The 26,498-nt window shown below is 39.4% G+C and overlaps 1 protein-coding gene across 3 annotated transcripts in view; it reads right to left on the bottom strand.

Annotated features, from left to right (window-relative positions):
- LOC309665141 (serine palmitoyltransferase 1-like) overlaps positions 1-26,498 on the bottom strand; it is a 94,445-nt gene that overhangs the window by 51,135 nt on the left and 16,812 nt on the right. For 2 of the 3 annotated variants that reach the window (XM_082471377.1, XM_082471378.1), the window contains exon 6: positions 20,773-20,905. In XM_082471377.1, the coding sequence (XP_082327503.1) occupies positions 20,773-20,905 (133 nt within the window). Of the gene's footprint in view, positions 1-20,103; positions 20,645-20,772; positions 20,906-26,498 lie in introns of those variants that run through there. The other variant, XM_082471379.1, reaches the window with a different exon arrangement.

Below are 26,498 nucleotides of genomic sequence, written 5' to 3' on the forward strand. Positions count from 1 at the left end.
AGGCGGGGCTCACTGTGTCTGAGAGTTACTAGGTAAACATATTGTGCCCCTTCGACAAGATTTGTCCAGCATCTACTGCAGCAGATGCTACACACCTTGAAACCTCCTCCCAATGCTATAGCTCACATGGAGAGCAGTGGCTCAGAATATGCAATGGACCCAGTAATAAACAGAAACCATGGCCCTAACTCATCATCAGAGGACAAGGCGGCAGGTAGCAGCACCTTGAAAAGTCTAAAATACCTTCCCAAACTACATAAGGGATAAATAATGAAGACAGCTTGGAATTAACTTCTGATGATGCATATTTTACTATTTATATGTTGTTCAGGATGCATTATATTTATAAAACCAAGGAAGAAGGACCCGGAAAAAAAGTATGATGACACAGGCAGGGCCACCAAGTCAGTGAGCAGAGCAAGAACTCTGGTTCCTGGGAAAAGAGCCTGAGGAGCTGCACTGGAAGTTACAGGACAGTGGTGGGTCTCAGGGCTCCCAGGAGAGGCTCTGATTACAGCTGCCACAGTTGTCAGCCACTTCTCCAAAACTTGGAGTCGCTCTGGCTTGACTGATTTTTAGAAGGTCTTCTTACTCTGTATACCCCTGAGAAAGACAGATTCTCTGTACAAGTGAGATGAAAAGGAAGGAGAATAGGATCCTTCTGTCTCCTGAGGGACAGCTATTCCTCCTGCCTGCTCTCATCCTCCAAGAATGGGAGAACCTAGTCACCAAAGGCACATTGCAGGGTTTATCAATTAAAAACACTCTAAAGAAATGTAACCCTTCTAGGTTTCTTTCTTCTAAGAACCCCTCCCAATGTCCACTCCCAGGAGCATCCATTCCTGAGGGCGAAGTGAGGAGAGCCAACCCCACCGTGCACACAGCTCTGCAGGTCCGGCCCAGACTGACCCTACCTGCACACACACCACCACCCAGTCAGAGAAAGAACAATGCCCATGTTCACATTAATCCTGACTGAGCCAGCCCTTGATTTCTGGCAATGTTTCATCTTTCTCTTTGTGAATGCTTCCTTCAAATCCTTAAGGGTTTAGCATTTCTTGTTTTTAGGTACCATGTTTCTTTCCTGTGTGCATGGAACACTTTTGCAAGGAAAGGTCATTCTTCCTCGATTAGTATGTTGTAGGCTCTTTGTACTGTTTTTGCTAATGGAATTTAATTCATATCAACCCTCCATGGCAAATGTTATCATTCCTATTTTAAATATGCAGAAGCTAAGACTCAGGGAGATTAAGTAAGTTGTCAGTGGACACTCCACAAATAAAGAGATCTAGGTCTGTCCAATTCTAAAATCCCCATTTTTTCACTGTGCTAAGCAGTGTCTGAGAACAGGAGGCACATACATTTAACAAATAAATCTACTAAATTATCTATAACATACCACAATTAAGCCAGGACAGAGAATAGTTCATAAATGGACTAAATATCTCATATGTATCATATGTTCATAATGAATAGAGAAAGGTTTTCAAAGTCATAGGAATAGAACTTCCGAAAAAACAAACTCATATGGCCAAGTGAGAGTTTTAAGAAAAGTTTTCTTGCAAAAATATGTTATTTTCCCATTCGGATATTTTTCTTCTAAAGAAATCTTGTTTGGTCTCTTTATTAGTGGCATACAAGATAAAAAGATAATGATAAGGACATATATATTATACACCCTGTCCCTTCAAACTATAAATCAAGAAGTATTTTTTATCCTCCAACCTAATAAGAAAAGAGGAGTCATGTTGATGTTTTTTCTTACTTTGAAGGAAATAAAGGCAAATTCATCGCTTAAGAATTTTATCTGCTTCAGAGTCATTACGAAATAACTAACAAAATAATGTAGAGTATTTTTTATTAGGGTATAGTTGCTTTACAATGTTGTGTTAGTTTCTTCTGTACAGAAAAGTGAATCAGCTATACGTATAAATATATCCCCTCTTTTTTGGATTTCCGTCCCATTTAGGTCACCACACAGCACTGAGTAGAGTTCCCTGTGCTATACAGCAGGTTCTCATTAGTTACCTATTTTATACATATTAGTGTATATAGGTCAATCCCAATCTCCCAATTCATTACCCCCCCTCACTTTCCTCCCTTGGTATCCATACATTTGTTCTCTACATCTGTGTCTCTATTTCTGCCTTGTAAATTGGTTCATCTGTACCATTTTTCCAGATTCCACATGTATGTGTTACTATATGATATTTGTTTTTCTCTCTCTGACTTCACTCTGTATGACAGTCTCTAGGTCCATCCACGTCTCTACAAATGACCCAATTTTGTTCCTTTTTATGGCTGAGTAATATTCTATTGTACATATGTACCACATCTTCTATTTAGGGTCTTTTGTGTCTCCATACAAATTTTAAGGTTTTTTGTTCTAGTTCTGTGAAAAATGCCATTGGTAATTTGATAGGGATTGGACTAAATCTGTAGATTGCTTTGGGTAGTATAGTCATTTTCACAATATTGATTCTTCCAATCCAAGAACATGTATATGTCTCCATCTGTTTGTGTCATCTTTGATTTCTTTCATCAGCGTCTTATAGTTTTCTGAGTACAGGTCTTTTACCTCCTTAGGTAGGTTTATTCCTAGGTATTTTATTCTTTTTGTTGCAATGGTGAATGGGACTGTTTCCTTAATTGCTCTTTCTGATCTTTTGTTGTTACTGTATAGGAATGCAAGAGATTTCTGTGCATTAATTTTGTATCCTGCAACTTTACCAAATTCATTGATTAGTTCTAGTAGTTTTCTGGTGGCATCTTTAGGATTTTCTATGTACAGTATCATGTCATCTGCAAACAGTGACAGTTTTACTTCTTCTTTTCTGATTTGGATTCCTTTTACTTCTTTTTCTTCTCTGATTGCTGTGGATAGGACTTCCAATGCTAGCATGGAAGTTAGTAGAAGGAAAGAAATCATAAAGATCAGAGCAGAAATAAATGAAATAGAAACAAAGAAAACAATAGCAAAGATCAATTTTTTAAAAAGCTAGTTCTTTGAGAAGATAAACAAAATTGATAAACTTTTAGCCAGACTCATCAAGAAAAAGAGGGAGAGGATGCAAATCAATAAAATTAGAAATGAAAAGGGAGAAGTTACAACAGACACCACAGAAATACGAAGCATCCTAAGAGACTACTACAAGCAACTGTATGCCAATAAAATGGACAACCTGGAAGAAATAGACAAAGTCTTAGAAAGGTATAACATTCCAAGACTGAACCAGGAAGAAATAGATAATATAAACAGACCAATCACATGTAATGAAATTGAAACTGTGATTAAAAATCTTCCAACAAACAAAAGTCCAGGACCAGATGGCTTCACAGGCGAATTCTATCAAACATTTAGCGAAGAGCTAACATTTATCCTTCTCAAACTCTTCCAAAAAATTGCAGAGGAAGGAACATTCCTAAGCTCATTCTATGAGGCCACCATCACCCTGATACCAAAACCAGACAAAGATATCACATAAAAAGAAAATCACAGACCAATGTCACTGATGAATATAGACGCAAAAATCCTCAGCAAAATACTAGCAGAGAGAATCCAACAACACATTAAAAGAATCATACACCATAATCAAGTGGTATTTATCCCAGGGATACAAGGGTTCTTCAATATACGTAAATCAATCCATGTGATACACCTTATTAACAAATTGAAGGAAAAAAACCTCATATGATCATCTCAATAGATGCAGAAAAAGCTTTTGACAAAATTCAACACCCATTTATGATAAAAACTGTCCAGAAAGTGGGCATAGAGGGAACCTACCTCAACATAATAAAGGCCATATATAAAAAACCCACAGCAAACATCTTCTTCAATGGTGAAAAACTGAAAGCATTTCCTCTAAGATCAGGAACAAGACAAGGATGTCCACTCTCATCACTATTAATCTAAAGTATTTTTAAAGTGCTAAGAAATAGCTGTCTAGTGCTAGTGTAAAGATGTCCACAGAGGGCTGCTGCAGAAAGTCTACACTCTGGATCCACATGGAGCAGGAGTTAAAGATGCTGATTAGCTGCATATAAGAGCATTCCATACAGGAGTCCAAGAAATTACAGACTCAAAAGTTCTAGGGACAAGCAGAAAAGAAAGAAAACACCATGTCTTAGCAAGTCTTAAGATGTTTATTGTATGTGGATCTTTCATTTTTATTAATATTCCATAAGTATCTAGTCCATATGCCTCCATTGCATCTATTAAATCTACAGAAGGCACAATCCTGTTTGTGACAGAGGAACTAACAAAAATAAGGCTATTTCTGACCTTGAGAAACCCTATCACCTGGTTGGTGAGGATGTGGAGAAAAGGGAATCTTAATACACGGTGGTGGGTAAATTGGTGAGCCACTGTGGAAAACAGAATGGAGGTCGTCAAAAAACTAAAAATAGAGCTACTATATGATTCGGTTATTCCATTTCTGGGTATATATCCAAAGAAAAGAAAAACACTAATTCAAAAAGATACATGCACCCCAAAGTTCATAGCAGCACTATTTACATTAGCCAAGATATAGAAGCAACCTAAGTGTCCATCAACAGATGAAAGGATGAAGAATATGTGGTATATATATATACAATGGAATACTACTCAACCACTAAAAACAGGACATTTTGCCATTTGTAACAACATGGATGAACCTGGAGGGTATTGTGCTTAGTGAAATAAGTCAGACAGAGAAAGACAAATACTGTATGTTCTCACTTGTATATGGAATCTAAAAAATAAAGCAAACAGATGAATACAACAAAACAGAAATAGACTCACAGTTATAGAGAACAAACTACTGGTTACCAATAGGGAGACAGAAGGGGAGAGGGGTAAAATGGGGTAGGGGATTAAGAGGCACAAACTGCTATGTATAAAATAAGTAAGCTACAAGTATCTATTGTACAGCACAGGGAATATAGCCAATATTTTATAATAATAACTTTAAATGGAGTATAATCTATAAAAATAGTGAATCACTATGTTGTGCACCTGAAACTATTGATAATATAATATTGAAAATCAAGAATACTTCAATAAAAAAAAGAAAAAGAAAAAAAGAAACCCTATAACCTGGAGGTGCAGACACCTACACGTCAACATGCTTTCAACTGGAGAGAGAGGTGGTTGCTAAGTGTATGAGCCCTCCTTTAAGGAAACAACTCCGTTAGAAATAATAACCCATGATAACATCTGTGTCCAAGGCTCCAGATCACTCAGACTAATTGCTTTGTGGTATAAACTGCTGTCAGTCAATCCTTCCACAGCTGCCAGCACCAACAGGCATGTACAGAAATGCTCACTATGAGCCGTTAGAATTTTTATTGCAGTGTGATTTGGAATAGCCAAAAACTGGAAACTATAAAATGTCCATCAAAAACATAAAGGAGAATAAATTACAAATGTAAAGTGGAAAATAACACAGCAACGAGCATAAATGCTCTACCACTATGTCTAATAATACAGATGAATACAAAAACACAATATTATGCAAAAGGAACCCATGACAAGAGAGTACATGCTGCACCATCTCACTCATATAAAGGACAAGAACAGGAAATATCAAGCTACGTGCAGCTCAATGACAAAAAGACAAACAATTCAGTTATAATATAAGCAAAGCACTTGAATAGATACTGTTCCAAAGAAGACATACAAATGGCCAGCAAGCACATGAAAAGATGCTCCACATCATTATTCATTAGGGAAATGCAAATCAAAACCATAATGAGATACCACTTTACACCCACTAGGATGGCTATAATCAAAACAGTGGAATATATCAACTGTTGGCAAGGATGCGGAAAAATCACAACCCTTGTCCAATGCTAGTGGGAATAGAAAATGGTACAATCAGTATGGAAAACAGTCTGACGTTTCCTAAAAAAATTAAACTTAGAATTACTGCAATTCTACTCGTAGGTATGTATTCCAAACAGGTGTGTAAGTAAAAACTTCTATATAAATATTAATAGCAACACTATTCACAATAGCCAAAAGGTGAGAACAAACCAAAACAAAGTTTGGAAGGACTATTTTTAATATCAGCCAAAAGAAAACATCTGTGAGATTTGGAATTCTGGTCTATGCCTTGCATGCTGAGGTCATCAAATTGTACTTTCCAAAAATCTTTGCATGTGATGTTTATCCCCTCAATCCATATTGAACTAGGAACATCCAGCAAACTTGTAATTTTCCTAATTCAGACATCTGGAGGTCACAATCTAAGTGAGATCTAAATGTATTTCATTTAGGCCTAGGGTCATACTTATCTGGTAAAAGGAATGCTTTTCCATCTTCAGAGCGGGCTTGTTCCCAGAATCCTCTTTCACTGGCCTGATGCTAATGATTCACGTGCGTGAGTTCTAGCTCTTTAGGTGGTCACTAGAACGTGCAACCCCCTGAAGAGAGTACCTGCTTCTAGATCCTTCCTAAATCTCTACCACCAACATTCTTTTCATTAATTCCAAAGTTTTGACTGCATACATTATATGACCCTTAATGAGTATGTGGGCAGTCCATACGTCACACATCAGTCACTTTCCTCTCTTCCTCAAAACAGAGGGTCGTTTTGTTACTTTAAAGAATCTAACAGGGAATATCCAACAAAGCCAGAGGGGATTTTCTGAACACAATGGGACAATGCCTACAACCCAAGAGCCCTGCTGGCTCTTCCCGACTACTTGGCTGTGCTTCTTGCTCACTTTCAGAACGGAAGTGAGGCAACTTGTTCTCACATCTCCTTCAGAACCCTTCCAGTCCATCATCATCACAGTGGAGGTCCTCTTCTTAAAGTCACCTATTCTAGTAGGGGACAGAGGGCATACTGATGAGTATTAAGAAAAACATGAACTGTCAGGCACTGACAGGAAGAGCAGGAAGCTCTCCCTTTTGTGAGATGGAGCCCACTAGCAATGCATATTTCACTTTTAAACATATGCACCAACTGGAGATTTTAAAAGGTAACTTACAGGGCTTCCCTGGTGGCACAGTGGTTGGGAGTCCGCCTGCCAGTGCAGGGGACATGGGTTCAGGCCCTGGTCCGGGAGGATCCCACATGCCACGGCACAATTGGGCCCGTGCGCCACAACTACTGAGCCTGCGCTCTAGAGCCCGCGAGCCACAACTGCTGAGCCCAAGTGCCACAACTGCTGGGGCCCACGCGCCTAGAGCCCGTGCTCCGCAACACGACAGGCCACCGCAATGAGATGCCCGTGCACCGCAACGGAGAGTGGCCCCCACTCGCCACAACTGGAGAGAGCCTGCACACAGCGGTGAAGACCAAGTGCAGCCAAGAATAAATAAACTAAATAAATAAATTAAAAATAAATTAAAAAAAAAAAACCAAAGGTAACTTACAATTATCTGTTCCTGAAATGGTGCTCCCCTTCTCACTGCAGAAGTCTTAGAGTACTTGCAGTTACTTTACCATTTAACATGCAGTGGTCTGAGCCAGGAATTCATTGAAGGTGATGGATTCACACTGTACTTTTTTGGCTCTCACAAAAGTAAAATCATTTATTTTTGTATATAACTTTCCTCTACTTTTCCTTGACAGAGATTAGAGAAATAAGCAAAAGGCATCCATCAATCCCAAGAATGCATTGATTATCTGCCATGGGCCAGGCAGTTATCTGGATCCTGGAGTCAGAGAATGAGTTACCTGCCAGCAAAGACCATAGACTCTGGCAGAAGCACAACAAAGATGTACCCAATCAATCAATAATCGCCCACTGAACAGTACATGTGGAAGGCACTCTACTGAGAACCGGAGACTGAAAGATCAACAAACGATAGACCCTGTAGTCTTTTTGTCTACAAAGAGAGGACGCCAGACTGGAAGGAGAGGTATTATTAAACACAGGGAGGTAATGGGAGTCATATAGTGGGATTGGCTAATACATAAAATGCCTTAAGAACAGCTGATTGTAAGTTGATAATGCTGAGCTTTCCTAACCATGTAGTACCTTACAACAGTTGATCAAAAACAGAAAACTAGTTAAATGGAGCATTTAAGAGAAACAAAGAGCAAGATCATGAATTCTTAGTCCTTTTACTAGACTTAACCCTGCATGCTGGCATTTAGAATAACTGTGTTAGGTATCTATCACTGCATAACAAAGTACGCCAGAAGGGGCTAAAACAGGATTATATTTGCTCACAATTCTATTTGGGCCAGGCTCAAGTTGTGAAAAGAACTTTTGAAAAGTTCTTTTGCTTGTCTCATCTGAGATTATTCATGTGGCTGTTCAACTGGGGACTGATTCATCCAGAGGGACCTCAGCTGGAAGATCCCATCTCAGCTCCACGTGGTCTCACCCTTTATGAGGCTCTACCAAGCTTCCTCACACAGACACACTACATTCTATGGGGTAAGAGGAAGTCAAAAGTCCCCTTGAGTCCTAGATCAGATTGTCACAAATATTACTCACTCCACATTCTTTTGGTCAAAGCCAGTCACAAGGCCATTCTAGGTAAATAAACGGGATAAAAGACTCTACCTCTTAAAAAGATGGACAGTAAAGCCATGTATTTCAAAGAGGTGTGTCTACAGGAAATGGAGACTTGTTGTAGTCATCAATTTAACAATGTCTTAACATTTAGGACTCCAAATATCTAATTTTCACAACTGAAAGATCCTTTCTTCTCACTTCTCACTATTCACAGTGTAAATATTCCTAATTTCATATAGAAATCTCTAAACTCTAAACATACTAGCTTTATCAATAAACATGTTTATACAGCACCTGTATTGATAACTTAACATTTTTACCACACAGGCTAAGTACAGTACTCTTGCCACGTGAATTACTAAAGTAGGTAATAAGGATAATAAGGTAATAAGCGTGTTCCTTGTTCCAAAATTATTCCCTGCTACTAGGGCCAGCATCTGAGGACTTCTGATTAACATAACACTTTTTTGTATTTGACATTAATTTTAAAGGCATCAGTTAAAAGTACAAATGCTATATAATTAGGTTGAAACAACTTATTTAAACATGTAACTTTTCATGGAGACCCACCTGTCAACAATACTTCCCCTCCTCCTTCAGACACTTGAAGGTAAGTGACCATGAACAAATGAGTAATTCTGATTTTTATATTACAATGTGCAGTTTCTGTTTCCTTGACAAGAGGGATAGAAATAAGAAAATATTGGCATTTTTGAATCTCCTAATTAAAGACAATGTGTTTTGCGTTTGTTTATAACTCAAACTGACTATAATACTTCAAGCACAGTGAAATTCACTTACTATTGAACAAGAGATGACTAGTCTCAAAAATAAACTTCCAATGTTCTTCCAAGGTAATTTTATCACAATTGTTTCTGCTAGAAAAGAGGGAAAGTCCAGGTAATACACTCAAAATTTCCATTAGGAGAGGCAGCCCAAATAGTATCCTATCACCTTATGATTTTCATGCTGCTTTCACCCACCACAGGGTCGCTTGGCAATGTTCTGAGACAGCCTTCTCTGATTTCGCTTGGCAGACTGAGGCAGTGTTTCTACTCTGTGATTGATTGCAGCATTACCTGGATAGTCTTAGTCCAAGCTCCCCTGTGAAAGTCTTGAATAATTTGTAACTCCTGCCATGAGCTCAGCACCTGATTTATTACACCTCATTATTGCAGCTGCCTGTCTGTGTACAGAGGCAGCAGGTAGTGAGAGCACACAGAGTACAGGGAAGAAGACAGTCACCATCCCCCCAAAGCAGCCTAAACAAGACGGACAATGGAATTAGAGTCTACATTACAAAACTCCAAACTAAACACAGAAGTTTTCCTGTTAGAGACTTAGTTAGTGTGGACCTAGCCAATGCCTCCACTCTATCTTTCTCATAACATTCATCTTACCTGTGTCCTAGCCAAATGTTAGACCCACAGTGAAATTATCCCCCATTTTGTTCAATCGCAAATAACCCCATTTTGAATTGAACTGAATACAAGAAAACATCCAAAACAATATAAGCATACAAGTGGCCAAGACCTATATTTAAACCAACAAAGAACAACAGCCAACATTCATTCAGAATTATCTATGAAGCATTTCTCACAAAATCACCTAGGTGTCTAGTTCACAGCATCAGTGTTCCTGTTTTTGAGCTGGTGGTGTCATTGTCACTAATCAATTCTCTTTATGTGAGAAAGATCCCCAAACATTCTCTTTTATCACATTTTTGTTTCATTTAAGAATAGCCTTCCCGCAACACTTACAAAGGGACTCCTCTGTTGAACTGTACACTTGAAATGGATTAATTGCATGGTATGTTGATTATATCCCAAAAGAGGCCTGAGAGGAAAGAGAGAGAGAAAGAGAGAGAGTTTCCTGCCTGCCAAGTTTTCTCTCAGGACTATTGAACTCTGATTCTCAGAGAGGAGTTGTTAACCCTCTCCCAGTGTACAGGTGCACACATCCTACATTAGCTGGGGATGTGGGCTCTATGATTATCTTAAAATCCAATGATAAATGTGGGGGCGATCACCTGTTATGTACTGAATGTTTATGTACTCCCCAAATTCATATGTTGAAGCCCGCAAGTAATGCTATTTGGTGGCAGGCCTTTAGGAGGAAATTAAGTTTAGATGAGGTCATAAGGGTGGGGCCCCCATGATGGGATTAGTGTCCTTATAAGAAGAGATAAGAGCTTGCGCACTCTCTCTCCACTGTGTAAGGACACAGCAGGAAGGTGGCCACCTGCAAGCCAGGAAGAGGGTCCTCACCAGGAACTGAATCTGCCAGCACCTTGATGCTAGATTTTAAGCCTCCAGAATTATGAGAAATAAATATCTATTCTTTAAGCTACCCAGTCGGTAGTGTTTTGTTAAAGCAGCCCAAGCAGATTAATATGTCATCTCTGGGCATCTTTACAGTGCGTTACCTTCTTTACGCTTAAGTGCCTTTATCTAAGGCATTGGGCATCAGATTGTTAGCAAAGTTTGTAGTGCTTAAAAACCTTCCACCCAAAGAGCAAACAGAAGACATCTCTGTCTTGACAGTCTGTACTATTTTGGGATCCTTTTAGGCATATTTTGTAGGGAGAAAATGGCATAGGCTTTTAAGATGTCCTGGGTAGAGTCAGAGAAAAAGTCGTTTAAGGTCAAGTTAATAAAGAAAAACGTTCCTGGCGAGAATTTATCTCAATTTCACTAAACATGGCAGTAACAAAGTATTTAATTAGTTCCTTCTTCTTGATACACCTGCCCTCTCCACCAACATCAGAAGCATACTTGAAAAATAGCCTATGAGGTGATCCTGAAGGAGGCAGGCTTGTAGCCTGACTCAAATTTTGATCTGTAAGCTACTGGGTCACAATCCTATGCATAGTTATTTAATGAATACAGAGTTACCTGTTAATATCTGTGTCTCTAAAGTTTTTTTCTCCTTTTGTCTACAGGATAAAACTGTTTTTAGATTTCATAAAAAGAAGCTGCCACATCTACACCCAAAACAGTCAGGTCTCACGGTGTCCTGCTTCTTGCTATTCTTTGAAGGGGACGCTCGCTGCTTGATACCCCATACCACCCCCACATTGTTTTTATTTTTGAAAAAATTAAATAATTGCCAGTAACAACCAAGGTCTTTTATGAAGAATAAAACATTCCATGTGTTTTAATTAATGAAAAACAAGGATGTTATGCTTGAAAAACCACAATGATTGCCCTAGGAAGAAAATTAATGTAGGTCCATTTCTCTACACTGTTATTCTAATGGTGTAAAAGGTATGCCAGCACTTCCAAAGCGAGGTGCTAGGCACAGAGGAGGTCTTTAACAAATAAAAAGGAGGAAGGAAATAGGAGAGAATGACCAGACACCTAAAGTAATTACTAAATGACTACAGTCATCTAAAGTGATCATTTTGACTGAGCATAAATCTCCCTAGAAAATACTCATCACAAAGACCTACTACAGTATAGGAGAGAAAGAAGAGTTTTTGGCTGGAAGCCCCAGGAAAACGTCTGTAGCAGTAATTCTCTAACAGTAACAGAAGGGAGATAAGAATTTATGGTAACATAATGCAAAACCACAGCACAGAGGCAAGAATATTTGGGGTAGCGCAAGGGAGGGCAAGTGCCCATACAGGTAGAAAATGAAGGATTCATTAGTGAGAAAGGCTAAAGAAGTTGCTGGGGTAGTATGTGAAGGTCTTAAGCGCCAAGATAAGGCTGTGGAACTGCATCCTGCACTCAGGACCAGCACCTTGGAAGTGAGTAGCTTGAGCCATATGTCACCATAGCCAGTAGCCTTGCTTATATACAACAGAACCCTGGTAAAGATCATATCTTTGCTTTAGAATGACAACTCTGCTAACAGAGCATAGGATCACAGAGCAAAGAAGACAGAAAACTGTAACAGCAAGAATGGTTAAGGGCCTCCCTAGAGAATTGGTTGTACCAACAGAGTAAAATGGCAGAGCAGCCATTAAAATCATGATCTTAAAAAAAAAAAAAATGCTATTTTTAAAAAGGAACATGTTTAGGATAAGAAAAGAGAAAATCAGAATACTAAACGCTGCTATTTCCAATTTGTTTAATTATTCAAGATAAACACAAGAAAAATCTTAGTCGTAGACAAAACACATAAAGTCCATTTCCAGGTTGACAATGTGAGAAGCTCCATGAACCCATTCATGGACCCTCTGAGGTTTCACACTGCTTCACACTGTGGAAGAAACAGACTTCACAAAAATAATCTTAGCCAAGTCACAAAACAAATAAAAAAGCAAATAACAACAAGCCAGGTGAGCAGGGAGGGGAATCAGTATCCAGAGTTGCTATAATACATTACCCAAAATGTTCAGCTTTCAACAACAACAAAAACAACCATATGAGAAGTGCAAAGGAAGAGGAATGTTTGACACATACTCAGGCAAAAAAGCAAGCAACAGAAACTGACTTTGAGAAGGACCAGATTTAACAGACAAAGACTTCAAAACAACCATTGAAAAATATATCAACAACTAAAGTAAATCATGCTTAAAGAAGTAAAGCCTGATATGAAGACACAGTTTCATCAGAGATACCAATAAAGAGGCAGAAATTATTTTTTAAAAAATGGAAATTTTGGTATTGAAAAGTAGTATAAATATTAATAAAAATAAAAATTCATTGGAAGGACTCACCAGTAGATTTGAACTGAGAGAAGGAACACTCAACAATCTTGAAGACACATAAATGGATAGAGATTATACAATTTGAAAAACAGAAAAAAATAGAATGAAGAAAAATATCCGAGCCTCAGAGAAATGTGGACATTTGGTATCAAATATACCAAAATATATGTGATAGGAGTACCAGAAAAGAGGAAAGAGAGAAAGGAACAGAAAAACTATATTTTAAATGGCTGAAAACATCCCAAATTTGCTGAAAATTATTAACTTACACATCCAAGAAGATCACCAGCTCCAAATAAGATAAAACACAGTTAAAATGAGATCCTCATCCACCAGAGGGCAGACAGCAGAACCAAGAAGAACTATAATCCTGCAGCCCTGTGGAATGAAAACCACAATCACAGAAAAATAGACAAAATGAAAAGACAGAGGACTATGTCCCAGATGAAGGAACAAGATAAAACCCCAGAAAAACAACTAAATGAAGGGGAGATAGGCAATCTTCCAGAAAAAGAATTCAGAATATTGATAGTGAAGATGATCCAGGACCTCAAAAAACGAATGCAGGCAAAGTTTGAGAAGATGCAAGAAATGTTTACCAAAGATCTAGAAGAATTAAAGAACAAATAGAGATGAACAATACAATAACTGAAATGGAAAATACACTAGAAGGAATCAATAGCAGAATAACTGAGGCAGAAGAACAGAGGAGTGACCTGGAAGACAGAATGGTGGATATCACTGCTGCAGAAGAGAATAAAGAAAAAAAGAATGAAAAGAAATGAAGACATCCTAAGAGACCTCTGGGACAACATTAAACACACCAACATTCGCATGAGGGGTCCCAGAAGGAGAAGAGAGAGAGAAAGAACCTGAGAAAATACTTGAAGAGATCATAGTCAAAAAATTCCCTAACATGGGAGAGGAAATAGCCACCCAAGTCCAGGAAGTGCAGAGAGTCCCAGGCAGGATAAAGCCAAGGAGAAATACACCGAGACACACAGTAATCAAACTGACAAAAAATAAAGACAAAGAAAAATTATTAAAAGCAACAAGGGAAAAATGACAAATAACATACAAGGGAACTCCCATAAGGTTAACAGCTGATTTCTCAGCAGAAACTCTGCAAGCCAGAAGGGAGTGGCACAATATATTTAAAGTGATGAAAGGGAAGAACCTACAACCCAGAATACCCTACCCAGCAAGGATCTCATTCAGATTCGACAAAGAAATCAAAAGCTTTACAGACAAGCAAAAGCTAAGAGAATTCAGCACCACCAAACGAGGCTCTACAACAAATGCTAAAGGAACTTCTCTAAGTGGGAAACACAAGAAAAGAAAAATACCTGCAAAAACAAACCTAAAACAATGAAGAAAATGGTAATAGGAACACATATATCAATAATTACCTTAAATGTGAATGGATTAAACACTCCAACCCAAAGACACAGACTGGGTCTTCCCTGGTAGCGCAGTGGTTAAGAATCCACCTGCCAATGCAGGGGACGTGGGTTCAAGCCCTGGTACGGGAAGATCCCACATGCCGTGGAGCAACTAAGCCCGTGCACCACAACTACTGAGCCTGCGCTCTAGAGCCTGTGACCCACAACTACTGAGCCCATGTGCCACAACTGCTGAAGCCCACGCGCCTAGAGCCTGTGCTCTGCAACAAGAGAAGCCACCACAATGAGAAGCCCATGTACTGCAATGAAGAGTAGCCCCAACTCACCACAACTAGAGAGGGCCCACATGCAGCCACAAAGACCCAACACAGCCAAAAATAAATTTTAAAAACTAAAATAAAAATAAGTAAATTTTACAAAAAGACACAGACTGGCTGAATGAATACGTAGTGGTCTGGATAGAAGATCAGGCCAGCCACAACATTCCCTTAAGCCAAAGCCTAATCCAGAGGATGGCCCTAACTCTCTTCACTTCTATGAAGGGTGAAAAAGGTAAGGGAACTGCAGGAAAAAATTAAGCCTAGCAGAAGCTGGCAAATAAAGTTTAAGGAAAGAAGCCTTCTTTATAACATAAAAGTGCAAGAGGAAGCAGCAAGTGCTGATGTGGAAGCTATAGCAAGTTATCCAGAAGATCTAGCTAAGATGATTAATGAAGGTGGCTCCACTACACAACCAGTTCTAATGTAGATGAAATGCTCTTCTATTGCAAGCAAGAAGATGCCATCTAGGACTTTCATAGATATAGAGGAGAAGTCAATGCCTGGTTTCAAAGCATCAAAGGACAGACTGACTCTCTTGTTAGGGGTTAATGCAGCTGGTGACTTTAAGTTGAAGCCAATGCTCATTTACCATTCCAAAAATCCTAGGGCCCTTAAGAATTACACGAAATTGACTCTGCCTGAGCTCTTTAAATGGACCAACAATGCCTGGATGACAGCACATCTGTATAAAAATATGGTTTACTGAATATAAGTCCACTGTGGAGACCTACTTCTCAGGAAAAAAAATTCCTTTCAAAATATGAATGCTTATTGACAATGCACCTGATCACCCAAAAATTCTGATGGAGATGTACAGTGAAATTAATGATGTTTTCATGCTTGCTAACACAACATCCATTCTGCAGCCATGGGTCAAGGAGTAATGTTGACTTTCAAGTCTTATTATTTAAGAAAGGCATTTTGTAAGGCTATGGCTTCCATAGACAGTGATTCCTCTGATGGATCTGAGTAAAATCAATTGAAAACCTTCTGGAAAGGATTCACCATTCCAGATGCCATTAAAGACATCCATGATCCATAAGAAGAGGCCAAAATATCAACATACACAGGATTTTGGAATAAGTTGATTCCAACCCTCATGGATGATTTGAGGGGTTCAAGACTTCATTGAAAGAAGTAACTGCAGATGTGGTGGACGTAGCAAGAGAACCAGAATTAGAACTGGAGCCTGAAAATGTGACTGAATTGCTGCAACTCCTTGATAAAAATTTAATAGATGAGGAGTTGTTGCTTAAATGAGCAAAGAAAGTGGTTTATTGAGATGGAATCTACTCCTGGTAAAGACACTGCAAAGATTGTTGAAATGGCAAGAAAGGATTTAGGATATTACATAAACTTAGTTGATAAAACAGTGGCAAGGTTTGAGAGGACTGACTCCAATTTTGAAAGAAGTCCTACTGTGGGTGAAATACAATCAAACAGCATTGCATGCCACAGAGAAAATGTTGATGAAAGGAAGAGTGAATCGACGTAGCAAACTTCATTGTTGTCTTAATTTCAGGAAATTGTCACGGCCACACCAACCTTCAGCAACCACCACCCTGATCAGTCAGCAGCCATCCATGCATGCAAACCCCTCCACCAGCAAAAAGATTGTGACTGGCTGAAAGTTCAGATGCTGGTTACCATTTTTTAGCAATAAAGTATTTTAAATTAAGGTATGTACATTTTTTTAGACATAATGCACACTTAATAGACTACAGTATAGTGTAAACATAACTTTTACATGCACTGGGAAAGCAAAAAAATTGTGTGGCTTGCTTTGTTGTGATATTCTCTTTATTGCAGTGGTCTGGAACCAAACCCACAGTATCGCCAAAGTGTGCTGGTAATCCCATTCATGAGGGCTCCATCCTCAAGATTAAATCATCTCTGAAAGCACTTACGTCCAAATATCATCACATTGGGGATTAGCTTTCAACGTATGAATTTGGGGAGGGAGGAACACAAACATTCAGTCTATAGCACTCACCAAGGAGAAGAGAGGGACACAGTAGGAAGAGACAGTTAAATGTTCCTTACTTTCTCAGCATGCCTAAGACTAATCCTGGTCTCCACGACTATCCTCTAGGTCCTTCACTTTTCTCCTCAGATTGATTTACTCGTATTCAGAAACACATCATATTATTTAGAAATACACAATGGATGATTTCTTTTTAAGAAAAATCCAGACTGGTGGTTGCCAAGGGGGAGGAGGCTGGGGGAGGGATGGAGTGGGAGGCTGGGGTTAGCAGATGTAGGCCTTTATATATAGAATGGATAAACAACAAGGTCCTACTGTATAGCACAGGGAAATATATTCAATATCCTATGATAAACCATAATGGAAAAGACTGTTTTTAAAAAAGAATGTGTGCGTATATATATATCTGAATCACTCTGCTGTAGAGCAGTAATTAACATAGCATTGTAAATCAACTAGCCTTCAATTTAAAAAATGAAAAAAGAAAAAATCCTAAAATCAATTTGACTCTCCTGTTAGTTTTATGGCAAGATTAATTTTCTTTGTTGGATGTTCAAATGTCAAGCATAAAGTTTTTTCCACCAACACTTCAAGGACCTGAGGGTATGCAGGTAGTGAGAGGTTTCCTACCTGGAGAGCAATAGAGGCCCATAAGGGTAGTCTCAGTTCTCCAGGAACAACTAATACCAAACCATCAGAAGGACAGCTTCATGCTTTATAGCCACATGAATACTTTAATTTCTTCTCTAATGGTTCAGAAATGGTACTTTGAGGACAGTGAATGACTGTCTTTGTGTGTTACGACATTTCCTCCTCCCTTGATTTGCTCATTATGAACTTGGTTTTATTTTTGGTCTTTGCGGATGTCTTATTTCTCTCCATTTTTCCTGATCATTTGTCCTAAGTTTAAGCCATTCTATTTTTCTCTTGGTACATCTGTCACCTGTGATTCTTCTTTTTCTCATTTTCAAGTCTCATTTCCCTAATCAGTGTCTCTCCTGCCTTGGCCATGAGCTTTGGTACTCACAAGAAAATTCTGGCATTTTCTCTTTTGTTCTGTGTGAAAGTGGGCAAACTCTTATATTTTACCAAAACGCACAGTCACAGAATGAGAGAGACTAGGCACCTATGAAACTCTGTACCTGTTTTGTTCTTTTAAGGATTATCCTTTCTGGTGTTTTTGTGAGGTTTTATTTTTTCCAACTTGAAAATATCCAGACATCCCTGGCAGGCCAGTGGTTAAGACTGCACACTTCAACTGCAGGGGGCAAGGGTTCGATCTCTAGTCGGGGAACTAAGATACTGCCAATCACGTGGCACGGACAAAAAATAAAGATTGAAAATATCCAAAGAAGTGTCCATACTCCCTAACATTCCTGCAAAGTTGGAGCTCAATAAGTACCTGTTGACTAGCTCACTGAGTCTTTAAAATCACCCACCATAAGAGAAATTTTATCTTACCTAACTCAAAATTGTTTCTACTATTAGTAGTTGCCAGGGGCTAAAGAGTGGGTAGGGTAGAAGGGATATGGGTGTGGCAACAACAGGGATTATCTTGACTTTATCAATGTCAACATCCCACTTTTCAAACTGTATTACAGTTTTGCAAGAGGTGACCATTGGGGAAGACTGGGTAAAGGGCACATAAAATCTCTGTATTATTTCTTACAAGTGTATGTGAATCCACAATTATCTCAATATAAAACATTTCATTAGAAAAGGGTACACAAAGTAATATAAAGACAGAGCGACAAGGAAAGACTTACGTATATAAACAACCATTGTTCTGAGACCTACTGGCAAAGCATTATCACTGTTTACTACAAAAGAAAGAAAATAAAACATCGAACATATTGTCTATGCCTAATGAAATTATCAAAAACAATTTATCAAATAATTTACTAAACACCATTTCTACCTCTAGTGTTCCTACTTTCAAATGAATTTCAGGTGGAATATTTAAAATTATGTATAAGGGAATAATTAAGTTGTCTAGTGACTCATTAGAAACTGAAGTTCTAAGACACCAGGCATAAGATTTGAAAGTGAGTTTAGACTAGGTTTCCTAGCAGTGAAAACCAAAAGGACAATATAGTATTTATTATCTGACAAAGGAAGCATACAAGTTCAACTGTAACTGTAAACTTCTTCTGGACTTTAAACTCAAAAAGGAATTTATGGTGGGGGCTTGTATAAAGCGATATTGGCTGACACTGTATTGTAGTTGTCTGCATCTATGCTTTATTAAAAACCTAGAATCACTGTTTAAATCACTGGCTCTCAAATTTGTGATGAGTCTTTATTATTATTGATTTTTTAAACTATGTGCAAGAAATTAATAGAAACATTCATTTTCATGGTCACATTGGGAAACAATTCTACTCAGGCCCAGGCCATGTGCTGGAGTGCTCCCAGGTAACTGTCACAGGGCTGTGGGGAAGAATGGGACACAAGCGCGCTGAAAACCCCCAGGAAGAGCCAGCCCTGCAGCGTGTGCTTGAGCTTGTTGCACTACAGGTGCTCCGACAGTGAGTGAGAAGCAACAGGATGGTACAGGGACTGAGGTGAGCTGGGCTCTGAAGTCCAGTCACTTGGACCCCTCTTTTGAGCTCCAGCCTCCATTCATTCTCTTACTGAAGGTATTTATTGAGCACCACTAAATGGCACATGCTATCCTAGGCAACGGGCTGGTATGAACTGTTGAAAGTGGTGTAAAAGAGTACAGTGAGCGTGAGGCAAGCTGAGCCAAGAGCAGACGGTGCGGGCGCACATGAGCACACACGCACACACCTGCATATGCAAGTTAAGCGAGGCTTGAGAAACAGTGATTTTGACAGGCACGTAAATGCCTGCATGGTCATGGATTCACAAGGATACCAAACTCCTCTGGCTGTAAAATTTTCTCCACATGCAGCAAGGGGTCTTCACCTGGTCTGAGAGCTTGGGGAAGGCTTTCCTGCAGAGGTGGTATGTGTGCAGGATGAGCAGGAATTAAGTAGGAGATGAGAGGAGGAACAGTGTTCTAGGCGTAGGGACTTAGGGTCTTAGCACGTGCAAAGGCCTTGAGGGGAAACTAGCATATAAGGCTGGTAAGGCTACACAGCATGACCACCTAAGGGGAAATGGCAGAAAACGGGCCTAAAACAGTAGTCTAGAATGTACAAGATCGTAATAAGAACTTGGATATTTATTTTAGGAACAATGGAAGCTCTTAAATGGAGTGTCTGGCTATGGTGTCAAAAAGGAAAAGAGGAAACAAAAGTCACTCTGAAACCTAAATTAAGAGAGTCATTTAATAGTCCACTCAAAAGATAACAGAGGCTCGGGCTAGTGGCAGGTGCTCCTGACGGGTATAACCAGGTGCCTGGGCTATGCCAGCCCTCACTCTACTCCTCTCTGCTCTTCCCCTCCACAGTAAAAAGCAACACCATACATCTAGTGCACATGTATGCAAGTGTGTAATTTGTTCCTGGGAAGTTAAGGAAGTCTGCAACTCATGACTTCTATATTCTTAACAAGCCATGAAGCAAGATCAGCAGAGACCAAGAGTTGCAGCGAGGGTGCTGAGAAGTGGAGTGACTTTATCAGGTAGTATGAGTGGCTATGTGGGCTACGACCATGGACTCACAAGGACACCACACTGTCACAGAGCTGCACAGGGAAAACAGAGGGCTGGTCCCGTCCTACATAAGTTTGGCCTTCCCAACATCAATAAATAAAATCATAATGGCAGATAACAAAGTACCGACACCTTAAGGCATCCTTCCAGTGGAGGTCTCACTAATTCTGCAGAACTACTTGGCTGGGTGACTATATATTTCTTTAAAAATGAAAAAAAAAAAATCAATATTATTTTAGGCAGATGACCTCTAACAAAGGAATTCTCTAGGAGGGCCAATATTATTTCCAAAGGAATTCTGATAAGAAATGTCAGTAAAGATTACTTACACAAACACAATGTCCCCTCTCTTAGAGTAAGCAGGAATAGCACTGGCTATGGTGGCAAATCCATATGAGTATATAATGGCTTCTTCTGTCTTCATAAATTTTGCCAGGCGGTCTTCCAAATCCAAGTGCACATCTAGTTCAAGAGTAAAAAGTTAAATGGTTAAACTGTCTCATAATTCTTTTTCTTTGACTAAAGAATTAATAAAATAACATAAGCAGTTTAGTTATTAATACTGTCACCTTGTGGTCAAAATGTAATTGTTCTTAAGTTACAAGTCATACAATATCTACTAAGATAATTCTGGGCCAAAACTGTTTCTATACTCTGTGAGCTGAATCAGCTACTCATTTGTCTATAAATATGTGACTGGGACAGCTCTGACTCTAGGTTTTGCTTTTATATCACTCTAGCAATAAGAATTCAAGGTCCAGTGACCTTGCCTGCTTTAACTTCCCTCAACCAACAATGCCAAGACTTTACCAATGTACGACATTAACTTATTAACGCCGTTTTGCATTTTAGTAGAAGTGACCAAACCAGGCATTAAGACAACTGTCAACCAGCTTTTAAAAGGAAAAGAAAGAAAAAAGAAAAGTAGTTACGTTAAAAAGAACCCCACATACTCTGCATCAAGAGATAGGAACTTTTTCAGTTGTGGTGGTCACTCCTCTAACAGTTTGTGTCAGCACTTAGTTGTGGCACCTGCCATCACTCTGCAGTACTGAGTTTCTGTCTAAATTTCTTTTTAAGTGTACTGGTGAATTCAAATGTATAGTACAAAGAGAAATATGGTCCTTTTATGGAAGCAGCTTAAGAAGAATGTTGATGTAATTATAGGGATAAACTGTAATTATTAAACTGGTATTTTTTTTTCTCTCTTACATCATCGTTCCATATAGCCTTTCACCTTTCCAGGCTAAGCCATGAGGCTTCACACCCTGGGATGGAGGGACCAGCGATGTCTAAAATAAATAGTGTACCAGCTGGCTGTGAACTGGAAAACTTCCAAGTGTCTTAAAATGAGGCAGAGAAAATTTTTTAAAACTTTCTTTAGCTCTTTTAACTACAGCAGGACCCAAGTCTGGAGAACAAGATCAGAGTTTTACCACATGCTCTGCGCAAAGAGAACTCAGAAGTTGATACAGGAAGGATGCAGCCAGGCCCCTCCAGCCTTGGAGCTTCACGGGAGAAACGAGGAACTCTGAGGAGTAAAGGCAGACTTTCAGAGCCGTGGCATGTCCACTGAGGGGAACTCAGAAGTGTAGGCAGTGGCAGGGGGACCCAGACGTTCCCCAGTGAGGGGCGGTGGAGAGGGCTGATGGCCCGGCAGAGCCCTCCAGCTCAGATGTCGAGGACCTGTGGCTGGGAGCCTCGCTCCAGGAGACCCCTTCAGCATCAGCCTTCCCTCCAAGTATGCCCCTCCCTACCAGAGACATTCCTAGTGAGAAGGGGGAGAGGGAAAAGACCTGCAGGACTGAGATATACAAAAGAAACAACTTAACCCAGCTGGATACAAGGCTGGACACTGAGTGGACTAAATATTTCCAACAGAGACCTGGTTAGCCGTTAAGTGTGAGATTTCCACCAACTTCCGGGGAGGAACAAGTGAGTAAGGTCAGCTCAGCAACAGGAATAAACAACTTTTTAGAACATTTGAATAAAGTGTCTAAAATCTGTAAACCCACTCACTGATTTATCAGAGGCAAGTTAATCTTACTGTGATGCTTTTTAACTAGTAAAAGACAAAATTAAGAATTATAAAAGATACAACTTCACAAAGGACTAAATTTTAATAAGTAATTAAATGAGGGCTGTCCGACAATCTCATTCAATTGTTAATCAAACATTTAGTGAGTATCACATAAAAATACTCTGATAAGCACTGGATCAAAGAGAAATATAGGGTTTCTGCCACTTGACAAAGTGAGACAGCTAAGAGAAGCATCTGGCAGCTGTCAATGGAGAACTCGGAGCCCAGAGGGCAGATACAAGGCTAAGCTGTGCCTTCACTCCCCTGGTCTGAAGCACCTGGGTCCCTTCTACACTCAGAACTACAACACATTCAGAGTGACTTCTGACTAAAGGCACAGAGGTCCCTCGATTGTGAACCAAAGGCTGCTGGGGTGGGCGCCAGCTATTGAGTGAGAGATGAGAAGACACAGAGGGTCCGAACTAAATCTCAATTTGATGGCAAGAGAGGTATAGTGAGGAATTAGAAAATTTAGCAGCAATATCCAAATAATAAAATAAATTGAAGACCACTTCATTTGTAGACTTCTTAAAGGATGATACAGAATTGTGAAAATGAACTATTTATCCCATTCCAATTTATCCCATCAAGTAATGATAAACAACTAGGCATGCTTCTTCCCATTTATAAGTTAAAATGTATACCAACATAGCTTATTACATAAAAAACACATGAAATACCATTTGATTTCCATTACCAATCAGGTAGTCATTTTTATAGAAGTGACACTTTCATTAGAGCAACACTAAATAAATATGAGGTTTCACAGTAACGTGTAGAAGAATGCATCCCGGTTGATCAAAATGGCACCAAAAGAGTGCTTAGCTCTTCAAGCATCAAATCTGTGACATCAACACCACCAAGTCTGAAGACTTGATCCTGCTCCTGACTGCCCGCCCTTCCACGAGATATGCTGCCAGGGAAGTGTTGCAGGCAAAGTCTGGCAAGAACGAGGAAAGCAGCAAAGCACCAGAGAACCAGCTACGTCCATGCAGCTGAGCACGGGCGTGTCTCAGGCATGTCTTCCTTTCCTCTTTGTTAGTGCTCTCTGAGCACCCTGCCCACAGATAGGTCCCCACCACTCTGCTGCCTCTCACTTCTGATGAGACAGGAAGGCAGGTCCCCCATAGGAGGCCTCCTTCAAATTACAATGCTGCCTCTGAACTGGGAATTATCTATCCCAAATCTCAACAATTTAGCTAGCAGATGGACAACCCAAGCCACAGTGAATTGCTCTCATTCAGTATCTCCATTTTAAAAAGAAAAAACATGCTATGGATACAGACAAACTGTTTTTGCCAACTACAAAAAAGGATTTTAAATCATTCTGTAGCTCTAAATGACTCTCTTCATTGATTAGCAATAAAACAGTAAAACAATCTTGGCTTTGTTTTAGGGCTTTAGAGTTAGCTACCCAGTTGATAAAAATTATGTTAGTATTCTCATTATACATACTCATAGCCATTTTTATGTCATTGCCATAAAGTGGTAAGAAGAATCCCTCTACAATAAATCAATGACTTACTGGTTCTTGCCTAGTCCCAAAAGTTTAAAAAAGATGGGCCTTTCCTCCTCCTATCTAAAGACACTGGGTTTTAGCTGATGTCAGCCTTGCAAAGCAGGTTTTGTGACAGGTAAACACGGACAGTTGCATAACTTCTTTTGAAGTCTGATAGCTACTCTGCAAGGAAGAAACTCTTAACCCAAGGGCGGGGGAGGCAGCAAACAGAAAAACTACCAGGGCATGTTCTTTAACTTTGGATGCCTATCTTCTGTGTGTATGATCCATTTCAACAATTAGTGCCACAGATTTGCATGCGTCATTCTCTCACTCACTGTTAGGAACCAATATGGTAGGCAAGAGGCCACGGAGGAAGGTGACCAGAAAGCCTGTGTCTTCTCAGCACTTGCTGCCCTTTCTGGCACCTGCTCCCTCACCAGAACGTAACAGATGGGAGGCAAGGCCAGGGCAGGATGCCCCACACCAAACACAAGGCCTGGCCATGGCAGTCATCACAGGGGGTTCAGACCTGGGCTCCCTCATTGCCAGGTGTGAACCATGGACAGGCCCAAAACTGCTCTGTGCCTCTCAGGTCCTTCCCCTGTCAAATGGTTAACACTTCTACCTGCCTCAAAGGATTGTTAGGAGAACCGCAAGAAAATGCTTATAAAACACTCACAACAATGTCTGGCATCGAAAAAGCAACATGCTGGTGTTTGTTCAATTAACTCAATATTTGTAGAATAAAAAAAAGTAATCTTTTAGAAGGAAAAAAGGTACGCTATCTGCTAATTAAGTTATCCAAATCCTGGATATTTAAGGACTATCTTATATTAAAGCCACTTGTTCAAGTTCCTATTTATCAGAATAAAAGGAGGTATTATGGCCTTCTTGATTGTTTTTCAGAGGAAAGACTATGAAATACCCAACTTTAGAACAGTTTAAAAACAACCAACTATATTTTCTCTTAAAATCTCCATAGTTTTGTGTTACATACTTTTTTTAAATCCCTTGAGACTTGGACAATTTTCTTAAAAGTACAAATATCACCTATGTACTCATTAGAACTTTAAAAACAGTGCTGAATGTTTTCCAAAATGTTTTCACATACGGTATCTAATGTGATTCTTACCAAAATGTTCTAAGTTGTGCAACTAAGATCATTCCCTGCCTACACTGCGAAAACTACAATTCCATGACTGGTAGGAAGAAGTGGCAGATCTAGGAATTTTATGACCAAATGCCCTTTCAACTAAAACATGCAGTCATGGTCCTACAACAGACAGAAAATATTTTTTAAAATAAACAAATGAACAATTGTTTACTATTGGCTCTAGAACACAATTACATGCCACTATCTCTCACCATGAAACTCTGCCACTAATTGTCTTTTGATTTAGTTTAAGACCAAAGAGTCAAGTAGGCAACATGTATGCAAAGCAGATCCCAGGCACAGGGATAAACCACATGTAAATGAGATCTGAATGCATTACAAACAAAACAATCAGAGAGGTTCAACAAGAGAAACTATCAAAGTGCATAGGGGCCCCATTAGCCTTAGAGGAAAGGAAGGCTCCACAACCTGATAAAATCACTTGACTGATTCTAAACTACACATTAAAACAATAAGATGAGAAGGTGGAAAACTTCGGATCCACACAGTCCTCACAAGACTATTTTAAGAACCTGCTGGGCCTTCAGGAGGCAGGAGAACATTTAGCCTAAGAAACTAGAAGAATTTTAATTCAACTGTCAATTTTCTTTTTCTGTGTTAATCATCTAGTATCATCTAATATGTTACTATGAAATAATAAACAGAAAATGTTTTAATAAGGAAATTTACTTTTCCAATAAGTGATTTTCATTCACTATCGGAAAAGTTGAGAAAAGAGCTAAAAGAGGGAGCATTTTCATCACTGAAAACAGATGCCTGAGTGATATTAGTACTTCCAGGAAAAGAAAAAGCCAAAATCAAAAGCAACCTTTTGGTGGGCCTGGGAAAGAGACCCTAGCCTCACATGTAAGCTACTAAAATGAGAGGAAAGGGAAGTACACTTCTGCTTTAATGCTCAGTACAAAGGGCAAATGTACCCTAAATATTCAGAATAATTTAATTATAGAGGGTATTTTATTTTTTTTATTTTTAAAATAAATTTATTTATTCATTTTTGGCTGCGTTGGGTCTTCATTGCTGTGCGCAGGCTTTCTCTAGTTGTGGCAAGTGGGGGCTACTCTTTGTTGCAGAGCACAGGCTCTAGGCATGCGGGCTTCAGTAGTTGTGGTGCACGGGCTTCAGTAGTCATGGCACACAGGCTTAGTTGCTCCGTGGCATGTGGGATCTTCCTGGACCAGGGCTCGAACCTGTGTCCCCTGCATTGGCAGGCAGATTCTTAACCACTGCGCCACCAGGGAAGTCCCAAGGGTATTTTAGAGATTTAAAATATAGCCTTAGCTGACCTCAAGTAGCTTCTTGA

The sequence above is a fragment of the Balaenoptera physalus genome (assembly GCF_965194825.1).
Source record: "Balaenoptera physalus genome assembly, chromosome: 7".
NCBI classification, from domain to species: Eukaryota; Metazoa; Chordata; class Mammalia; order Artiodactyla; family Balaenopteridae; genus Balaenoptera; species Balaenoptera physalus.